Source organism: Hevea brasiliensis, chromosome 6 (genome assembly GCF_030052815.1).
Source record: "Hevea brasiliensis isolate MT/VB/25A 57/8 chromosome 6, ASM3005281v1, whole genome shotgun sequence".
NCBI classification, from domain to species: domain Eukaryota; kingdom Viridiplantae; phylum Streptophyta; class Magnoliopsida; order Malpighiales; family Euphorbiaceae; genus Hevea; species Hevea brasiliensis.
In genome coordinates this window covers 920,954-940,633 of record NC_079498.1, presented here as the reverse complement: position 1 = coordinate 940,633, position 19,680 = coordinate 920,954, and the positions used below count along the sequence as shown (strand labels likewise).

Genomic DNA, 19,680 nt, shown 5'->3' with positions numbered 1-19,680 from the left:
AATTTAAACTAAATAGTGCTCATCCCTGGCTAAAGTATTTTAAAAATAAAATAAATAATTAATTCACCTCATCCTTGTTATGATTGTTATTATTTATTTTTTTTTAATTTAATAATGATGTTAGAATGTGAGTATAAAAAATTTAAATTCATATAAAAATAAGTTTATTAATTGTTAAATTAAATATTTATATATAAATTTATATATTTTAAAATTTTAAATATTATATTTAAAAAAATTATATAATATATTTTAGAGTAATATAAATATTATTTTTTTAATGACCCACATTTTTAGAGTTTGTCATTATTTATAATTTTATTTCTGAGTTTTAATAATTATATTTAAAATTCTGTAATTTTTTTTTATTTTATCTTTAAATGGTCTTCTCATTTAAATTTAAAAATTTTAAAATAAAAAAAAAAAGGGAAAAAATGAAGAGAAAGAAGAAAGACCCAAACGCAAACGCAAAACCTTAAAAACCTAAACGGCTAAACAACTGGTTTAAAACCAGAGCTTTTTCTTGGGTAGTAGAAGAGAAGAATGAAACCAATTTCAGTAGCTAAGGCAAGTAGGCAACCATTGCTGGCTATAAGGTCACTAACCCAACTCATAATGCAGGCTTTAAATCTTGCTTTAACAATCTTTTGCAAGATTACTTCCTAGGGTTTCTTCCTTTTTTTTTTTTCATTCCTTTATCCTCTTCCCTTTCATGAACAATGAGAGAACGAAGACACGCCGATATTAGACCTGGGTCTCTGCCACGGCAGGAAAGTCGCGGAAGAGACCCCCCAATTCAGGAAAACTGGCAGTTTTCCAGTTCCTATCGGTCTCTGGGTCCGTCCGGGCCCGAGCATGACCGGTCTAGATTCATTCGTGGAAGAGAGGAACAACTGCACGCTGGTGATGTTGGAACTCGTTCACAACCTCAACCTAGAAATACAGAGAACCAAAACTTCGGAGGAAACCTGTGTTTCTCTGGTCTGAACTGGTCGAATGATCCGTTTCCGGCTGAAAGAGGCCGGTTTGTTGATATGGGTTCGGTGCAGCGGGGAGAGTGTAGTGAAGAGAGATATGGACAGTGGCAGAAACTGTCAGGGTTTAGTGAAACTTTGTTGGGAAAGAGAAGAGAATCAACTTCTATGAAGTTTCAGTGGGACAAGTTGTTGGCTTATAAAAAACCCACAAATGCTAATACAGATGGAAACAATCTTGGTGGGTTCCGTGATTCGGATGTGGTCCCGAACTCCATGTCTATGAAAAATGTTGGTGGGGGCTCATCAAGAACTTGTTTTAGTCCCCGGATGGACCCTACCAATACTAGAAGAAATTGTGGGCTTGTTGATGGAGGGTATTCCTCTTCTTCGCCTTTGGGAATATTTGAAGGGAGTGAGAAGAGGACTAGCATCGTGGACTCAATTGTGGACAAGATTGAAGGAAATAGTAATATTAATGATGATACTACTTTTAGAGATAATTTGATAAGAGAGAGAAAAATGCTGTTGCAAAATTATACTTCTTTAGGTGAAGATGAGAAAGATTTGGATTGCAAGAGTTTGAATTTGAATCCTGAGATCCTACAGTTTGTAGCAGAGCATGGTTTTGAAAGACATGCCGGTGGTAATGGCTCTTATGGAGATGGTTTGGAGAAGTTACCTGTATCATATGAAGAATTTTATTCCACTGGAAGTAGTTCCCAACGGCTGTTCACTCCTGAGGAGGCATCAGAAATAAGGATCAAAAGTAGTTTAGATATAGAAATGGACAGTGATTATCAGAAAATAATGTTATCATGTGATCGGAATGCCCTTGATGAGATCCCTGATTCAATTTGTGGAGATGGGGATTGCAGTTATGAAGATATTGAACAATTGCCAATGCTGGAGAACTCAAGATGGGGAGAGTATCGAGGCAGCAACACTGGAAGGATGATTGATGGAGTGGCCATTTATGCAAATGTCAATCTTGGAAATACCTTATCATCTAAATATGCAGTACCATCAAAGCAAAGACTTTCAAGCAAGTTTGTTAAGCCTTCTAAAAGTGACATAAAGAAGCGGTTGGGGCCAGCTCGAAGAAGTGTAAAGCAACGTTTAGGGCCTGCTCCAAATGCAGGAAAGAGATTGGGACTTTCTCTAAAAGTTAAGAAGAAACGTCCTTGGGTTAACATACAAGAAGAAATAACTCCGGAAAATTTTGAACAAAACCTTAATGTTCAAAAAGTGAAATCCTTGGAACTGGAAAAGAGATATGACAGGACTGAGCCACCTGAGGACTCTGAGGAATTCATGCTGCTGGTGCAAAGTGCTTTCTTGAAGTTTGTCAAAGTTTTGAATGAGAATTCAGCTAATAGGAGGAAATACTTGGAGGAAGGAAGAGCTGGTACTATGAAGTGCAGCATTTGTGGCAGGTTTGTCATCTACTTTGCTGAAAATGAAGCAATTCTTTTTTGCATCTTCTGATTGAACTTAAGTATTGATTTTTAATGGTTGAATTAAGTATTATTCTATATGGTAGTGATATGATGATGCATGGGTCATTGGTTTGTGCATAATTTTTGGTTCTCAATAATGGGATTTCAAGTCACTTCACTTTTCTTGAGTATGCTAAATTTAATCAGTTTGAGATTTTTGGTCAAGTGCTAGACATGCAATTGAAGAATGGCTGGAACTTTCCATCAAGGTGCATTGGGAAGATTCACATTATTTTCTGTTTACTTTGTTTTGTTGTGATTGTTGAACATTAGTAAGTTACAAACTCTATTGTGTATGTAATAGAACAAAGAGAAACCAGAAATTGTGAACAAAATGGAAGGGTCAGGGGGGTAGGAAGTTTTCCCTTGTATTTTTCTGAGTAGTTAAAGGTCCATTAGAAAGGATGCTTGTAGTTGTAGCAGCAATGATGGGAGGATGGTGCAATTTATTGTTTTAGGAATCATGGACTACATTGCGCTGGGTTAGGACAGAAAACCTGGAAAAGGGAAGAATTATTTATCTTCAACTTTTAAAGTTTGGGGGAGAGGTTTTGAATCTAAATTCTCTTTGCCCTGGCTAACTTTCGTGTATCAGGCAAAAAACCTTAATGATTGACTTCTTTCCCTTCCTTTGCTTTTCCAAGGATGAAACTGGTAGTGAAAAGCATTCTCTCTATGATATAATGTAGTGTATGGTTCAGCCTGTAGAGCCTACTAATTGTTTGAATGAAAAGGCAACAAGAGACATGTTATTCCCTAAAGTTTTTGAAAATGGAGCCTATATTCTTGAGATGAGTAAGATATCATTTGATAGTTGGGAAAAGACTTCTCTTTTGTACTCATCTCTATTTCTCTTTTATTCTGATCAGTAGCATTGTTTTCAATACTGTTGTAGACACATGGGGAGTGATGGGACCACATTAAAACAATCTACATGAAAATTTTGTTCTAAAGAAAGCAATTTCCTTGAGAAGTTTCTAAGGTGATGCTTAGTGTCATATTGTCTTGTTCTGTTACATAATGGCTTCATAGTTTGACCTCGGTCTCTCTCTCCCTCCCCGATTTGAATAAAGCTCCCTTAAGCTTTTCATCCTTAGTGGCAGGGGTTGACAAACAATAGTTGTAGATGTGCTTAACACTACTTAGGGAACAATCCATTCAGTAGTATACCTTGCTTTCTGGTTGTTGAATAATTTGTTGTTGTTTTGTGTTGATAATTTTAGCAGCGTTGCTCTTTGGATTCTCTCTCTTTTATATTTAATTTTTAGTTTTTTACTTGTGGATCACAAAACTCATCATGCTAGCCATGGTTCCTTCTGGCTTAAACCATGTAGAAAGAGATGATTCTCCCTTTTTATTTCAATTAATCTGTACATGGGTATATATATACAATTGATTCCTATAATTGTGTTCTACTAATTAAGAAGAAATCCTAAATAAGAAATCCTAAATAGGAATACAGAATACTGAATATACAGAGAAATAATATAGTGATTGACTTTCCATAACACTCCCTCTCAAGTTGAAGCATAGATGTTAATCATGCCCAACTTGTTACAAATGTAGTCAATCCTAGCTCCATTCAGAGCTTTTGTGAAAATATCTCCTAATTGCTCTCGAGTTTTGATGTGTCTTGTTGAGATGATCTGTTGTTGAATCTTTTCACGAACAAAGTGACAATCAATCTTAATATGTTTGGTCCGCTCATGAAACACCGGATTAGAAACAATATGAAGAGCAGCTTGATTATTACACCACAATTTCGCAAGCAGGGAGGTCTTAAAACCTGTCTCATCTAGTAATTGAAGTATCCACATTACTTCACATACTGATTGTGCCATGGCTATGTATTCCGATTCAGCACTAGATTGAGAAACTACACTCTGCTTCTTGTTTCTCCAAGACACCAAATTTCCTCCAACAAAAACCCAATATCCATTAGTCGACCTCCTGTCAACCTTAGATCCAGCCCAGTCGGCATATGAAAAATATTCAACATTCAAATGCCCATGATTACCATATAACAAATCTCTTCCTGGAGCGCCCTTCAGATAATACAAGATTTGTCCCAAGGCTTCCCAATGAGCAACAGTTGGGGAAGACATAAACTGACTTACCACACTAACGGCATAAGCAATGTCAGGATGAGTGACTGTAAGGTAGTTCAATTTTCCTACCAATCTCTTGTATCTCTCTGGATCTTCAAACAACTCACTATCCCCTGCTAACAGTTATAAATTTGGAGTCATTGGTGCACTGCAAAGCTTAGTATCTAATTTTCCTGTCTCTGTCAATAGATCAAGGACATATTTTCTTTGAGACAAGAAAATACCCTTCTTACTTCTCATAACTTCAATACCCAAGAAATACTTTAACAATCCCAAGTCTTTGGTCTGAAACTGGGTTTGGAGGAAGGTTTTAAGAGATGAAATACCTGCAGAGTCACTCCCAGTGATGACAATGTCATCCACATAGACTACCAGGAGAATTAGACCAGCCTCAGATTGCCTATAAAATACTGAGTGATTACACTTACTCTTTTGCATACTAAATTCCTGTACTGCTTCACTGAATCTCCCAAACCAGGCCCTAGGACTTTGTTTCAAACTATAAAGAGACTTCCGAAGCCTACAAACTTTATCCAACTCCCCTTGAGCAACAAACCCAGGTGGTTGCTCCATGTACACCTCCCTCTGAAGATCACTATGAAGGAAAGCATTCTTGGTATTCAATTGGTGCATAGGCCAATCATATGTAGCTGCTAAAGAGATAAACAAGCGAACAGAAGTAAGTTTAGCTACAGGAGAAAAACTGTCAGAGTAATCAACCCCATATGTCTGAGCATATCCTTTTGCTACAAGGCGTGCTTTTAACCTAGCCACAGAACCATCAGGATTTACCTTTACTGTAAATACCCATTTGCAACCAATAGCTTTCTTACCAGTGGGCAAAGGCAACAGTTCCCATGTACTATTAGCATCTAACGCCTCCATTTCCTTTTTCATAGCAGCACACAGCCAGGATGAGACAGTGTCTCACCAATAGTATTAGGGATAGGAACAGAGTCTAAAGAAGTAACAAAACACCGAGAACAAGAAGACAATTGATTATGAGAAACAAAAGAAGAGATAGGATAAGTACAAGAACGCTTACCTTTACGAAGAACAATGGATAAGTCTAGGTCAGAATCATGATCAGTATGAGGTACAGGATCTTCCAACGAAGTAGCTGATGAAAGATCTGAGTCAGGAATCTCTAATCTCCTGGAATAAACATGAACAACGGGAGGTCGAGTAGATTCAGAGACAGAAGGAACAGGCTGTGGAAGAGGACTAGACATTGGTTGGACAGTATATATTAAGGGATCATCTTCCTCCCCCTGACTCTCATACACAGATGAATGAGGAAAGAATGGAGTGGACTTAAAAAATGTGACATCTGCAGAAACAAGATAACGATTAAGAGTAAGAGAGAAACAGCGGTACCCTTTTTGGAGCCGGGAGTACCTAAGGAAGACATATTTCAGAGACTTCGGATCCAATTTAGTAACCTGTGGACGAATATCACGCACAAAACAGGTACAACAAAAAATATGGGGTTCAACAGGGAACAAAGATTTTGTAGAAAACAAAGCAGTATAAGGAATATCCCTATTAAGGACAGAAGACGGTATACGATTGATCAAAAAACATACCATAGAAACTGCATTCGCCCAAAAGTGTTTAGGAACTTTCATATGAAAAAGACGAGCACGAGTTACCTCAAGAAGATGCCGATTTTTTCTTTCAGCCACGCCATTTTGGGATGGGGTATCAACACAGGAAGACTGATGAAGAATGTCATTTTGTGTCATATAAGACTGAAATTATGCTGAAAAGTATTCTTTGACATTGTCACTTCTTAATATGCGCACAGACATATTAAATTAAGTTTTAATTTCATTACAAAAGGCACAAAAGATAGAAAACAACTCAGAACGATTCTTCATTAAACATAACCAAGTAACACGAGAGTAATCATCAACAAAAGTAACAAAATAACGAAATCCAGTTTTAGAAGTAACAGAACAAGGACCCCAAATATCATAATGAACTAACTCAAAAGGGGATGAAGCCCGTTTATTGACTCTAGACACAGAAGGCAAACGATGATGTTTTGCAAACTGATACGACTCACATTTTAGTACTGATAAAGACTGAAACTGAGGACACAGCTCCTTCATGGTAGACAAAGAAGGATAACCCAATCTACAATGAGCTTCAAGAGGTGTTAAGGTACTGGAGCAAACAAGCAACCGCGGTACATGATTTTCTAGAATGTAGAGACCACCTGACTCGCATCTTCTATTAATAATCTGCTTCGTCATAAGATCCTAAAACAAACACTGGTCAGGAAAAAAGGAAACAGAACAATTTAAGATACGAGTAAATTTACTAACAGAAAGTAGATTAAAAGAGAATTTTGGTAGACATAAAACAGATGACAAAGAAATTGACTAAGTCGGGTTCGCAGTTTCTGAACCCATGACACAAGAAGTAGAACCATCAGCTAAAGTAACAGTAGAGAAAATGAGATTAGACTGAAAAGCAGATAGAAGACTAAAATTACTGGTCATGTGATCTGTCGCACCAGAATCAATAACTCATTTGGATGAGGAAGACACAAGGCATGTAGTGGATTTACCTGACTCAGCGATCGCAGTGACAGGGAAACTGGTAGGCTTTAGAGATGCCTGATACTGGGAAAACTATGTAAAATCCTCTGCAGATACCAAAACAGTTTTCTCAGAGAAAGATACTGTAGAATCTTCTACTGCCATATTTGCCATCTGTGATCGCTGATTTTTCCTCTGAAGTTGCGGACAATTATATTTTGTATGGCCAGGCTCATGGCAATAATAACAAATGACTCATCTTGAGTCCTGTTAGAACTAGCCTCCCCATTACGCTGATTACCTCTATTGCCTGTAATTCTTCCTCTACTTCCTCTTCTATTATCCTGTTGTCCACTTGGATTACGGCTAATAAGAGCACTACTGGCAGGCTGTGAAAATTGAGTACTCTCTGTACGAAAGACCCGTGTGAACGTTCCATGCAAAGAGGAAATCTCAGAACTGGAGAAAATCTGAGATTTAGCAGTCTCATACTCTGAAGGAAGGCCTGCAAAAAAACTCATAACAGCCAATTGCTCTCGTTGGGTCTGCTGAACTTTCACATTAGGATTAAAAGGCAACAATACATTAAGTTCCTCATATACCCGTTTAAAATCCATAAAATAAGCCGTGAGAGACTTATCCTCTTTCTCAGCATGGTAGAATGCCTTACAAACATCATAAATACGGGAGACATTCCTTTTATCAGAATACAGAAAATCTAAATAATCCATCAATTTCTTAACAAATTCACAGTGATTAATTAAACTAATTACCTCACTATGAATCGAGTTCCAAAGCTGCAAAAACAATCGAGCATCCTCCCTTAGCCAAGTTTGTCGTGTATCATTAGTAGGTAGGTCTTTAGTAAGGTGATCATCCTTATCAATGCTACGCAAATAGACCCTAACAGTCTTACTCCACTCCAGGTAATTCGAACCATTAAGTTTGTTTTCCGTGATCTTAGTCATCATCGAAATCACATCAGAAATAACATTCTTATTGCCTGCCATTTGTTGAGACAAAGAAAACTAACCGAAACACTAATCCAAAGTGCTTACAGCCGCAAAATAACCCAAAATAACAATCAAGCAAATACCGAAATAGGATCTGAGAGCCAAACCTCAGAAGTCCTTTAATGGTGTACTGGATCAGGCAACAGCACACAGTGGTGGAATGAGGGGGTTGAGGCGACGCCGGCGATGCTGATCAGAGTCGAAATGGCCGGCGGACGCGCCTCCACGCGCTGGCGAGTGAAGAAACGGCGAGAACCTGAGTTAGGCACGTGAGCCTCACGTGCTTGGATTCCGGCAACCGGATCAGAGGGGATGGCCGGTCGGCGGCCAAGGTCTCTCCTGAGCTGGGTGGTGAGAAGTGAAAACAAATAGTCACCTTAGATAGATGACCTAGGGTAACAATGGGTTTCAATCCAAAAACAAACAGGAAAAGAAAAAAAAAATTCCAGATTTAGATTCCTTAATGAACCTGCTCTGATACCATGTAGAAAGAGATGATTCTCCCTTTTTATTTCAATTAATCTGTATATGGGTATATATATATATACAATTGATTCCTATAATTGTGTTCTACTAATTAGGAAGAAATCCTAAATAAGAAATCCTAAATAGGAATACAGAATACAGAATATACAGAGAAATAATACAGTGATTGATTTTCCATAACAAACCATAACTATAAAGATTCTTTATTTTACAAGGTTCTTAAAGATTCTTTATTTTACAAGGTTCTTTCTGATTTTTGGGAAGATTTTATAGTTGTAACTTGTTAAATCATGCTTTCAAAGGTTTTTTTTTTTTTTTTTTACTTTTTTTTAACTTGCGATGCCATATTAAATATTTGGAAATTGCTCAGGGAGTGTTGTGGTCCTCTCATATTGCTGATTGAGAATAACTGATGCTTTTATAGTTTGTCCTGTTTGCTGTGCATCTTGTTCTCAACCAACTTTGTTATTGATTGCTGAACATGTTTCCATGTCATAGCAGCTCCAAGGAATTTGTGGACACATTAAGCTTGGCACAGCATACATTCATGTCTACTAAAGTTGGGTCCAGGTCTGAGCATTTGGGTTTTCATAAAGCACTTTGTGTGCTGATGGGATGGAATAACATAAGAGGTCCAAATGGTAAATGGATTCCACATCTATTGCCTGACACTGAAGCCTTATCATTGAAGGAGGACCTCATTATCTGGCCTCCAGTTGTTCTCATCCATAACAGTTCCATATCAAATTATAATCTAAATGAACGTATGATTGTAACCATTGAAGGGCTCAAGGATATTCTTAGAGGTATGTAAACTTTAAACCTGATGACTGATCCTATGAAATCTTATCATTGTCAAGGTGCTCTCCTTTGCTGGTGTATGGCAACATAATTTTCATCTTCTCCCATAATCCAACTGGAAAAATGTTTATCATCATTTTATCAAGATTTTTTTACTTCTGATTTTCCTCCCAAGTTTGCAATATTTCTTGTTTTTCCATATCATCAGCCGTGTTCTGCAGATCTTGTTTTTCCTAATTGTAATGATCTATAATGCTTTCCCTATTCTTACTTCCTTTGTTGAGGAAGCTGTGAAGATGGGGGGGAGAGAGAGAAGGGGGAGAAAATAACAGAAGATTCTTCTTTTCTCTTGTCTGAGAAGGCAGTGAAAGTGGAGAGAAGAGAAAATAACAGGAGAAACTTGTACCCTGGGTCCGCCAAACACTTTCACCCCACTTTCTATCCAATTTGGCTGAAAGTGAGGAGAAAATGTTTATTACTCTTTTATCCCTATATTTAATGGTTTCATAGGAAAAAGTGAAGGATATTATGGTAATTTGAAATAATAAAAAGTTTTTAGTCTCATTTCTCTCCCCTCTTTTTCCCATTCACCTCCCAAACTTTCTCCCTCTCCATTTTCTCTTCCTCAACTTTCTCCCCCCTCCTTTTCTTTTTCTCTTACCTTTTCCCCAAACAAAAGGTCAATCTGATTGATTTCATGTTTTCACAAAGAAGGTTTTTTTTTTTTTTCCCCTCTCTCTCTCTCTTTCTTTTGTTCATTCTTAAGCTTCCTTTTTTGGGCTACCATTATGACACCAAATGACTTTTCAAGTTCTAATTGTTTTCTTGTGATTCTTTCATTAATGTAAGAATTTGAAGGAGAATGTGTACTCGGGGTTTCTATGCAGAGCCATTGCAATTGCTTTGGAATTGACTGGATACAATTCTGACCTTTACAACGAGCTTTATTTTGTGGCTGATCCTAAAAGTTTGGGATGACACTTGTTGGTTATGTTGTGTAACAGCTTCTTTTTTTGTGATGCATTGTTTTGTTCCTTTTTATTTCTTGCATTTCCTTCCCAATGATACTTGCAGGTATGGGATGTGACCGAGGGGTGACCAATTTATATCGTGGTAAAGCTGCAAATCAGAGTACTATGGTTGTGAGCTTCAGTGGCACTTTTTCTGGGTTGCGAGAAGCAGAAAGGCTTCACAGGCTTTTTAGTGAGAAGAAACACGGGAGGGCTGAGTTCCAGCAATTCAGTTGTAGTGGCAGCAAAAAGTACTGTCAGGAAACTCAAATGGTGCCAGTAGGTAAGGTAGAAAGTGTTCTATATGGATATTTGGGGATTGCAAGTGACCTAGATAAGCTTGATTTTGAGATCAAGAAGCGGTGTGTGGTGAAGAGCAAGAAGGATATTGAGGCTATTGCAAATGCCTCTCCATACTGAAGGATAAATTGTGCAAGAAGGATACGTTAATATTTTGGAGTTCAAGTAAATAGACAGGTGTTTTTGTCTTCTGGCTTCTGCTAAGTACAGAACCACAGTATAGTTGATCCGGTTATCTTTCATCGACAAATTGACTACTTTTGTTTTCTTCTTTTATTTTCGAAGTGCTTCCTGTGGTGTTCTATCAATGAGGAGGTGAATATCTGTTTGTAAATTGTAGGTAACTGGTCAGATGATCTGCTGTTCTAACTATTCCTCATCAATTTTGTTTTTGGTCTTATAAATGAAATGAGCAGAAAATTTCATGCTGAAATGGCTTCCCTTGCTTTCAATAATCTCTAGTGTGCAGTACTAATTTAAAATATAATCATTGGTAATTGTACCACCAATATTTATATTGCCTCCTTGAACCACACAACAATGTTGTTGTTTGTTATTTGATTTCTCCATATCAATAAGTTTTTGACAATTCCATTTTAAATTTAAAACAATATAGGGGAAATGAGCCTTTAGAAGGAAATTCTGCTGGTGTAATGCTGAAAATGAAGCTTAGAGAGATTTTAGAAAATAACAGAGGAAAGAGAGCAAGGCCTCACCATTCTAAAATATTTGTCAATATTCATTACTGCAAGTGCAACAACAATAATCATTGTATAAAATATATGTTATGTTACATCATTCAAAAGTACAACAATTCATTTGTATGCAAAAATAAAATTAAACTATGAAAAAAAAAAACTATACACAGATTTTCTCAAAAGAAGAGAAAAGCAAAAGAGAGAGAGAGGTGACATTTGTCCTTTCCTCTCTGATATATGATATTTAAGCACTCTACTGAGCTTTCTATAAATTTTCACATTCTAAAAGGTGTTCTCATCGCCTTTGGAAGTTAAGGAACTTGATGCCATAGGCAAAGACAAAGAAGAAAAGGAGGACCCAACCAACATGGGCAAGCACTACAGGAATAAGGAAGTCATGATCATAACCGAAACCCTTCTTGAGGAATACATCCACAGTCGTTGATGCTGCATCAGGAACATGAAGAATGGTTTTCTTGTCTGCAAATTGAGATGCAAAAATGCCATAAATTGTCCAAGCAACTGGAGAACCCCAGTAATACCATCTCCACCATACAGGGATAAGCTGCAATAATTGATGAAGAAAGGTTGTAAGGTAAACTAATAAAGACTAAAGAGTCATGAGAAAATTCAGAATCATATGTACCAAGCAACTGAATGACAATATTCATAAATAATTCTTCCATTATTTCTAGCTTCAAGCCTAAAAATTGCAGTTTTTCAGATGATTCTAAAGAATTATAAGTGACTTTCAAACTGAGTTTCAAGTTACATACCGGCCTGGGAATGAGGAAACCAGAGAACAAGTTCCAGAAGCTCAGGAAGAAGGACATAACAATTGCAGCAATTTGATGGCCAGGAGTCAGGGCAACAACCATCATTCCGTACATTGAAAAGTAGGTAAAGCACATGAAGATGAAGTAGTAGAAATAGAAGAATTTGTCCACCTCCCACTCATACCCGATCATTGAGTACAAAAGGAGAGTATAAATAAAGGTTTGGATTGCAACATAAATGGTCTCTACAGCCACCTGCGGCACAAGAGTATAGATATTTCAGAACACACCAAATGTGTAAAATATGTTATCCTAAAATGGGGTAGACACACATGAGTACAAATATTGATTTCAATTTCTTACATGAGCAAATGCATAAGGCAACTCTGAATACATCCCTGCAGCTCTTTCACGATAGAAAACTGTTCTCTCTACTGCCACAACAGATTGCACAGCAGAAGCATTGCTACCTCCAAGGAAAAGAATAGCAGCATAGGTAGCTCCAAGCAGATTGGTCAGTTCTTGTCGTGTTTCTCTGTTAACAGGAAAGATGGAAACAGAATTCATGTAATTAGACCATACAAATTAGTGAAAGCATAATTGGGAAGTGCCAGAAAACTAAAAGTTGCCGTCTTACATCTGGCCTCCTTTATTCCAGAAGATAACACCAAACATTGCTCCAATCATAGTTGTCATAAAGAACCGGATGGCATTGTATCGAGAGTTCCTCCAGTATGACCAGTGTTGTTTCCAGAAACAAGCTTTGCATTGAGTTATAAAGCTCTGGGAATATTGAGTGGGGAAGTAAAGATCCCGGGAACCTGGTTGTGGAGTGCCAAGTTCTTTGATGAGTTCCTGATTTCTCCTGAAAAAGGGCAAACAAGATGAGGAGAAAGATCATTATCCATAAATACAAAATGGTAGCTTGGAAGTTACAGAGTGGTTATATTTTTGCATAATAGTTACCTATAAAGATCAGAGTTGGCATAAATTTCCGCAAAATCAACATCAAGTTGAGCCTCTACTGCAGTAGAGCTCACCTCTAACATCCAGGTAGCAGGATTATAACCCTCTTTGATCTTGGAAACCCCCGGAACAGCCTACAAGCCAAGGTAGATGTTAGTAAGTTCATATTTATGAAACGCTTCAGTATAAGAAAAGAATGCACAAAAATATAAGCAAAGACTAACCTCAAAGTATTCCACAAGCTTGTGAGAATGTCGACCAAGAGGTCCAGCATATATCACTTGTCCTCCTCTTTTCATCAATAAGAGCTGCAATAAATAACAACAATAATATCACATTAGAATTTAAATATAGCATATGAAATAATAAGCAGCAATAGATTGATATTATTACAAATTCACATATTTGCAATTGAAACAGACCTCATCAAAAGCTTCAAAGATATCAATGCTCGGTTGGTGAATTGTGCAAACAACAGTTCGTCCTGTATCCACTGTATTCCTTACTGTACGCATAACGATTGCTGCAGCTCTAGCATCAAGGCCTGATGTGGGCTCATCCATAAAGATAATTGATGGATTAGCTACCAACTCTACGGCTATAGTCAGTCTCTTCCTCTGCTCAGTTGAAAGACCATCAACTCCCGGAAGACCAACTAGAGCATTCCTTAAGGGGTTAAGTTCAACCAACCCCATTACTTCCTCAACAAACATCTGCATGAAAGGAGATTTTCAGTAAACTACATTATTCACGTTGCCCATTCTTGTATTCAACACTTAACAAAAATAAATATGAAGTTATATGATTATAAGGAAGGTTAATAACAAATTTATGTTGAAGAATTAAGTTATAGAAAAACATATGCTTGTCATCTCATAAAATTTTTTTAGTTGCATCATAGAAGCTATCTGGTATGAAGTAACATGCCTTTCGCGTTGCTTTATTTACGTCCGCAGAAAGTCGAAGCCAGGCAGAATATAAGAGAGATTCATAAACTGTTACATATGGTGAATGAATGTCGCTCTGTTCACAATAACCGCTGACCCTTGCAAATGTTTTTTGGTTCTTTGGATAACCAGAAATGCTTATGCTTCCTTCAATATGTCCACCAGTCTTCCTTCCTGCTAAGACATCCATTAGGGTGGTCTTTCCAGCACCACTCACACCTACCAATGCTGTTAGAATACCAGGCCTAAAAGCACCACTAACATCTTGCAGAAGTTGCAATCTGCTCTCTTCAACACCTTGACTCTTCATTTCCTGATAAATCCAAATGATTAACACTGAGAACATTGACATGCCAAGATAGAAATGTAATCATATGGTTATTTGAAAATGAAATGCAAAGTCTTGGGGAAAATGACCCACCGCAGGCATATCCACATAATAATTCACATGGTTGAAAGCAACTGCAAGGGGTTGGAAAGGCAAAACCATTCCCTTTCTAGATTGATTTGTGATACTGACATTTAAGCTACTACTCCCTTGAGCATTTCTCACTGCCATGTCAATTCCTATAATTTGAGGAGTTAACATTAGCTGAACAAATGAAAACTGTTGCATTTAAAGAATAAAGCAATGAATTAAATTTTCTTTTTCAATGGGCTGAAAATATCAGAAGTTTGAAGCATGGATATTCTTAACACAGTATAAAAAATGCCAAAAGAAAAGGTTCTTGCTTCATTTCTCTTAGCTTAGATCTCTCTCCATGACTCACTTGTTTCATTTCTTTAAAAATTTGATCCATTATTTATTAATCAATGATAAATTAAGAAACTTGTCACATTAGTGCAAGTCAGCATACAACCAAGGTGACATCTCAAGAAGCGAAAATGTAACAATGCTAACCTTCCTGATTGGATGCCAATTGCCGCCTAGCATTTTTGTCAGAGTCATCATCCACAATTACAGCCTTATTATCACCAAAAGCTGATATTTGGGTACACAAGAAAGAACAAACGAAAATGAAAAGAGTCATCAGAACACAGATTTCATTGCCATTACATCAACAAAGTAATCAAATGAGAGTATCAACTTACGACTTAAATATGTCAACGCCACAATGAAGAGAACATTGAAAAGAAGAGAAAATGCAAAAAGTGCTCCAACACAAATCCAAAATGCCTTTTCAGTTGTGAACAGGCCTCTCTCCTTAAGAAGGGCAATTCCAATTGTGGGTTCATTAGGGTTGCCAGTTGGCTGTGCCAGAAAGAATCGTGTTACAAGTCTTATACAAATGACTGTAGATCAGAATTTGAAATACGCATATTCATTCAAATATATGTTTTCTTTCATATTCAGAATTTGAATGAAATGATAAGATTTCAATGCATATGAAGAGGGATTTTTCAATGCGTTGAACTTACTGTACTCCATCTTTTGTCAAGAAACTCATTGATTGCAATGGCATTTTGCCCATACATCATAGGAGAAATATAGTAACCCCATATCATCCATGATGATATATCATCTGCAACCAAAAAGAAACAAATTATATTCAGGAGTCTTGCCAAGAACAAAAGCGGTACACAAGAAAGAATCTGGAAGTTTTTTAATTGAGATACTAAATTATTTCAGTTATCAGGTTGTTATGAACCACAAGAAAACTCATTGAAGTGAAGAAAAGAAAGATTTACTACTTTTTGAAACAATGTAGCCTCCAAGAACAAAAACCAACAGCAAGGTAAAGGAACCAAGTGTATTTGCAACTACTTCATTTCTTCCAAGAGCTGCTATCATACGGAAAAGAGAGAGAGCTGTTTGATGTATGCCAACAAAAGCCAACAACTGTTTGAAGAACCTGGAGATGTTTAAGACATCCGATACGTCAATAGAATGCATTAAACTTTTCAAATTATCAAACTTCAATGATCACAAAGTATTAAGCACCTTATCAAACCAAAAAGTGCCACATACAATTAATTACCACTTACCTACTGACAGCAGGGGCAAAGCCAATGGTGTAATATGTAAGGATGATCCAAATCCCAGATTCCAACAGCGAGATGGGAATTCTGAGGAGCCAAATTGGCAAGCCAAAAGCCCATGCTGGATAGAATAAGAAATCTCTCTGTTTGTAGAACACAGGAAGTCTGAAAACAGTCATTGCAAGCTCTGCCATCCCATTAAACATGACATTAATAAGACTAAAAAACAGTGCTCCAAAAAACTTCATTCCATCATTAATTTGACCATATTTCATCTGTGTTCTTAAGAACACAGTCAATGCAATTGTTGCCATGATTGTTATCTGGGTGGTTTTAAATATGTAAACAAAAGAGTTGCGCTTCATCAGAAGCCATTCTCTTGCAAAGCCAGCCTTGAACAGTTCCCAATTGGAGATGCCATACTTTTCTTTCACCAAAGCAGCAGGATGGGTTCTGGATTTATCAAAGGGAACTCTAAGATCTGCCGAAAGCTGTTGACCAACATGAAAGACATTGAAGGCTCTTACAAACTCCGGTACTGATATGTATCTGTAAGGTTGATTTTTTCTGAACCAATACTGTTGTTGGTCCTTCTTGGAAGTTACTTCTTGCAGGAAGTCAGCAATACCCTTCCTTTCAGGACATTTGAAACCCACGTATTCAAAGAAATCAAGAATGTTATCACGTGGACCTTGGTAGACAATCTGGCCTTCTGAAAGTAGGATAACATCATCAAAGAGATCAAATGTCTCAGGTGCAGGCTGCAAGAGAGAGATGACCATAGTAACATCCATTATGTGAACCATCTGCCTCATGAACTTGACAATTTGGAAAGTCGTGGAACTATCCAACCCTGTGGATATTTCATCCATAAAAAATGCTTTTGCTGGTCCTACCAACATTTCTCCTGCATTCATTACAAGATGCTGCTATCAGAATATAGGAGAACAATGTTGAATGGTGACTATCAATCCATAATTGATGCCACTACTACCAGTTATATTAACACATACCCGTAGTTACACGCTTCTTTTGTCCACCAGAGATACCCCTTCTCATGTCATCTCCCACCATGATATCAGCACAAATGTCCAATCCAAGTATCTATTTGGAGAAAAAAAGACATTAAGCTTGATAACCAAAGGGATAAATATACAAACTTAAGCAAAATAAAAGAAACAAACCTTTAGAACATAGTCTGTAATCAGATTGGTTTCTTGGCCTGCCATAGAAGTGTTTTTCATGAATGCATCAATCTCAGGATCTGGTTTGATACCTGCTTCTCTCTCCCGTCTTGATAGCTCTGACAGCATTTCATACCTGGTTCCCACTCCCAAGCAACGCCCTGAGAAATCAAGTGTCTCACGAACAGTCATTTCACCATAGTGAAGCTCATGCTGGCCAATATAAGCACAGGTTCTTTGAGGTACAAATTCCCAAAGCTCATGACCACAGTAGGTGACTTTCCCTGTTACCTGTTGATTAACCAATTGTTAAAGTGGCTAATAAAAGCCTTTTTGCTGAAATCATAGAAATACATAGAAGGAAGAGCGGAGAGAAATAACAAACCTTAAGATCATCATCAAGCTTTCCAGCAAGGGCTTTTAGCAGTGTTGTTTTTCCAGAGCCAGGGGGCCCGAGAAGTAGTGTCATCCTGAAAGTGATGACAATGAATGTAACATGTGAGGGAAGCCATAAGAAAACACATACTTGTGTTAAGAGTTTTCATCTGCTATTCTTAAGGCTACCTTGATGGTCTTACTATTCCATTAACATCTTGGAGTATCTTGATTATCCTTTTCTTTGATGGAGAAAGCCCAACCATTCCAAGAGCTCCCTATTCACATTCAAAGTGCATTGCACATGGTGCTCATTAATAAGAAAATGAACTTACTATGGATATTAACAAATCATATTTTTGAAATTATGTTTCTTACCACTTGCTATTTTGCCTCGTGAAGTTCATATCAATTTCTTATATTTTGAAACGACAAATATATATATATATATATATATATATATATATATATATGAAAAAGAAACAGAAAACCATACCTCAATTGCATTCAAGGTGGAATTAAGCAAAGTTGGAAGTGCTCTGGTCCCAACATACGCACCTCCCTCAACAGAAAAATTCTGAATTCTGACTTCAATTTTTGGAGTCTCAATTCCTACCCTGTTTCAATAAAACTCAATTGTCAACACCCTTGTCATGTCTAAATCCTAAACCCTGTTTGTTCACCAAAAAAGGCACAAGATTATACTGTAAAATTTAATGTTTTATATTCTTGAGATTTCCAACAATAGAATACTTTAAAGACACTTTACCCAACAGTTGTATCAGGGAGAAAATTTGTGTCTGCTTGAACTTCAAATGAAAGCAACCATCTAACGTCTAGATGTTAATTTTGTTACACTCCCAAATTTTCTCAGCAGTATCTAAAATAAAATCTTGAGAATGAACATGATGTGTTGTAAATCGAAGAACGTCAAAGTGAGAAACAAAGCCGAACTACTTGATCACATATTTCTTTGGGATGTTATGTTTGAAAACTCTCACACCCCAGAAGAACAAAGAGCCATAAGATTTGAGAATTAAACTTTCTTTCATTTATTTTGTCATACACCAAGCAGACTAATTCAAAGGAGAAACAATTTACCTGTCAGTTCTGTCCCTAAGCCTCCTGAGGAACTTCTCATTATCTTCCTCAACAACTTTAAGTATACTATCCATCAATTTCTTCTTGTCTTGAGTTCCAAGCCTCGTCATGTCAACCTCATTATGCACCATCCTGCCATTGCTCATAACCTGGGTAAGAACCCCTTTCCTCATCCTATCATAAGTTGGCAGCCTCTCTATGGCTGCCCACCGCAACTCCTCCTCGTCATCCATCACTAGTGACCGCCTTGAACTTCTCTGGAACACATCCGGCTCATTCCACATTTCCCTTATGCTTGTGGACCGCCTCCAGCTCCTACTACTCATTTGCCTTGCCAAGTCATCTCCGGCAAAGGCAGCTGCCATCTTTCAGTCCCTTAGAGAAAAAAAAACCCTCTCTTGTTACCAATATATAGTATCAAGATTCAGATAAGAAGTTTTCCTGTATACAGAAAGCTTGCAGCTCTAGTACTTGAAGTCTCTGGACAGCAAGCAATCCTTCAGAATGCTTTCACCTTCACGATTCACAGATTTTGAATAAAGTGTCGTCAAGAAATGAAAGAATGAATAATAATTTGAACAGTGCATGTAGAAAGAATATGAATTGAGTATGCACAAGTTGAAAATAAGCCTCTTCTTGCTGCCTTTGTTTTAGAAAGAGACTAACAAGAGAGAGGAAGAAAATGCAGTTTTTGTTAGCAATTTTGAAGAGACTTATATAGACTTTGATAAAGAGACCAAAGACTTCACAATTCACAACTACCAACCTTCCTCTTGCTTTTTTTTTTTCCCTTACAAAAAGTAACTAAAAATTAAAAGTAAACGTTATTTCTCCTTTTCTTTTTTTTACTAATTTTTTTTAATTTAACTAAATTTAATAAAAAATTTTACCTAATTTATCCTGAACTCAAAACACA

At 37.1% G+C, this 19,680-nt stretch overlaps 2 protein-coding genes across 4 annotated transcripts; one reads left to right on the top strand and one right to left on the bottom strand.

Moving 5' to 3' along the window:
• The first annotated feature begins 433 nt into the window (after window positions 1–433).
• LOC110648784 (uncharacterized) lies at window positions 434–11,170 on the top strand. Of its 3 annotated transcripts, XR_009149347.1 has the most exons (4): window positions 434–2,410; window positions 9,125–9,432; window positions 10,315–10,394; window positions 10,502–10,642. XR_009149347.1 is itself a non-coding variant. In XM_021803132.2 (3 exons), exons 1-3 carry the CDS (start codon window positions 720–722, stop codon window positions 10,855–10,857), a joined length of 2,355 nt encoding a protein of 784 aa, XP_021658824.2. In that variant the 5' UTR covers window positions 436–719; the 3' UTR covers window positions 10,858–11,170. The 3 variants fall into 3 exon arrangements, 2 of the variants coding, with proteins under 2 accessions (XP_021658824.2, XP_058004126.1); XM_021803132.2 differs by lacking the exon at window positions 10,315–10,394 and having other exon boundaries at window positions 436–2,410; window positions 10,502–11,170; XM_058148143.1 differs by lacking the exon at window positions 10,315–10,394 and having other exon boundaries at window positions 437–2,410; window positions 9,128–9,432; window positions 10,502–11,170.
• A 319-nt stretch (window positions 11,171–11,489) lies between these two features.
• On the bottom strand, window positions 11,490–19,434 carry LOC110648782 (pleiotropic drug resistance protein 2). Its single transcript, XM_021803130.2, has 20 exons — window positions 18,765–19,434; window positions 18,160–18,280; window positions 17,853–17,941; window positions 17,674–17,758; window positions 17,289–17,579; window positions 17,118–17,208; window positions 16,111–17,011; window positions 15,817–15,977; window positions 15,544–15,647; window positions 15,217–15,376; window positions 15,026–15,106; window positions 14,546–14,691; window positions 14,105–14,437; window positions 13,600–13,890; window positions 13,402–13,485; window positions 13,178–13,311; window positions 12,849–13,076; window positions 12,575–12,746; window positions 12,212–12,466; window positions 11,490–12,000 (listed from the first exon to the last, which is right to left on the bottom strand). Exons 1-20 carry the CDS (start codon window positions 19,127–19,129, stop codon window positions 11,731–11,733), a joined length of 4,362 nt encoding a protein of 1,453 aa, XP_021658822.2. The 5' UTR covers window positions 19,130–19,434; the 3' UTR covers window positions 11,490–11,730.
• Window positions 19,435–19,680: the final 246 nt, after the last annotated feature.

Excerpts from the sequence above, each read along its gene's own strand:
- LOC110648784 (XM_021803132.2), top strand. The coding sequence starts at position 720 with ATGAGAGAACGAAGACACGCCGATATTAGACCTGGGTCTCTGCCACGG. Across the intron at positions 2,411-9,124 it reads AAGTGCAGCATTTGTGGCAG|CAGCTCCAAGGAATTTGTGG; the intron begins GTTTGTCATCTA and ends TCCATGTCATAG. Across the intron at positions 9,433-10,501 it reads GCTCAAGGATATTCTTAGAG|GTATGGGATGTGACCGAGGG; the intron begins GTATGTAAACTT and ends TGATACTTGCAG.
- LOC110648782 (XM_021803130.2), bottom strand. The coding sequence starts at position 19,129 with ATGGCAGCTGCCTTTGCCGGAGATGACTTGGCAAGGCAAATGAGTAGT. Across the intron at positions 17,759-17,852 it reads GGAATAGTAAGACCATCAAG|GATGACACTACTTCTCGGGC; the intron begins GTAGCCTTAAGA and ends CATCACTTTCAG. Across the intron at positions 13,891-14,104 it reads TAAATAAAGCAACGCGAAAG|ATGTTTGTTGAGGAAGTAAT; the intron begins GCATGTTACTTC and ends CCTTTCATGCAG.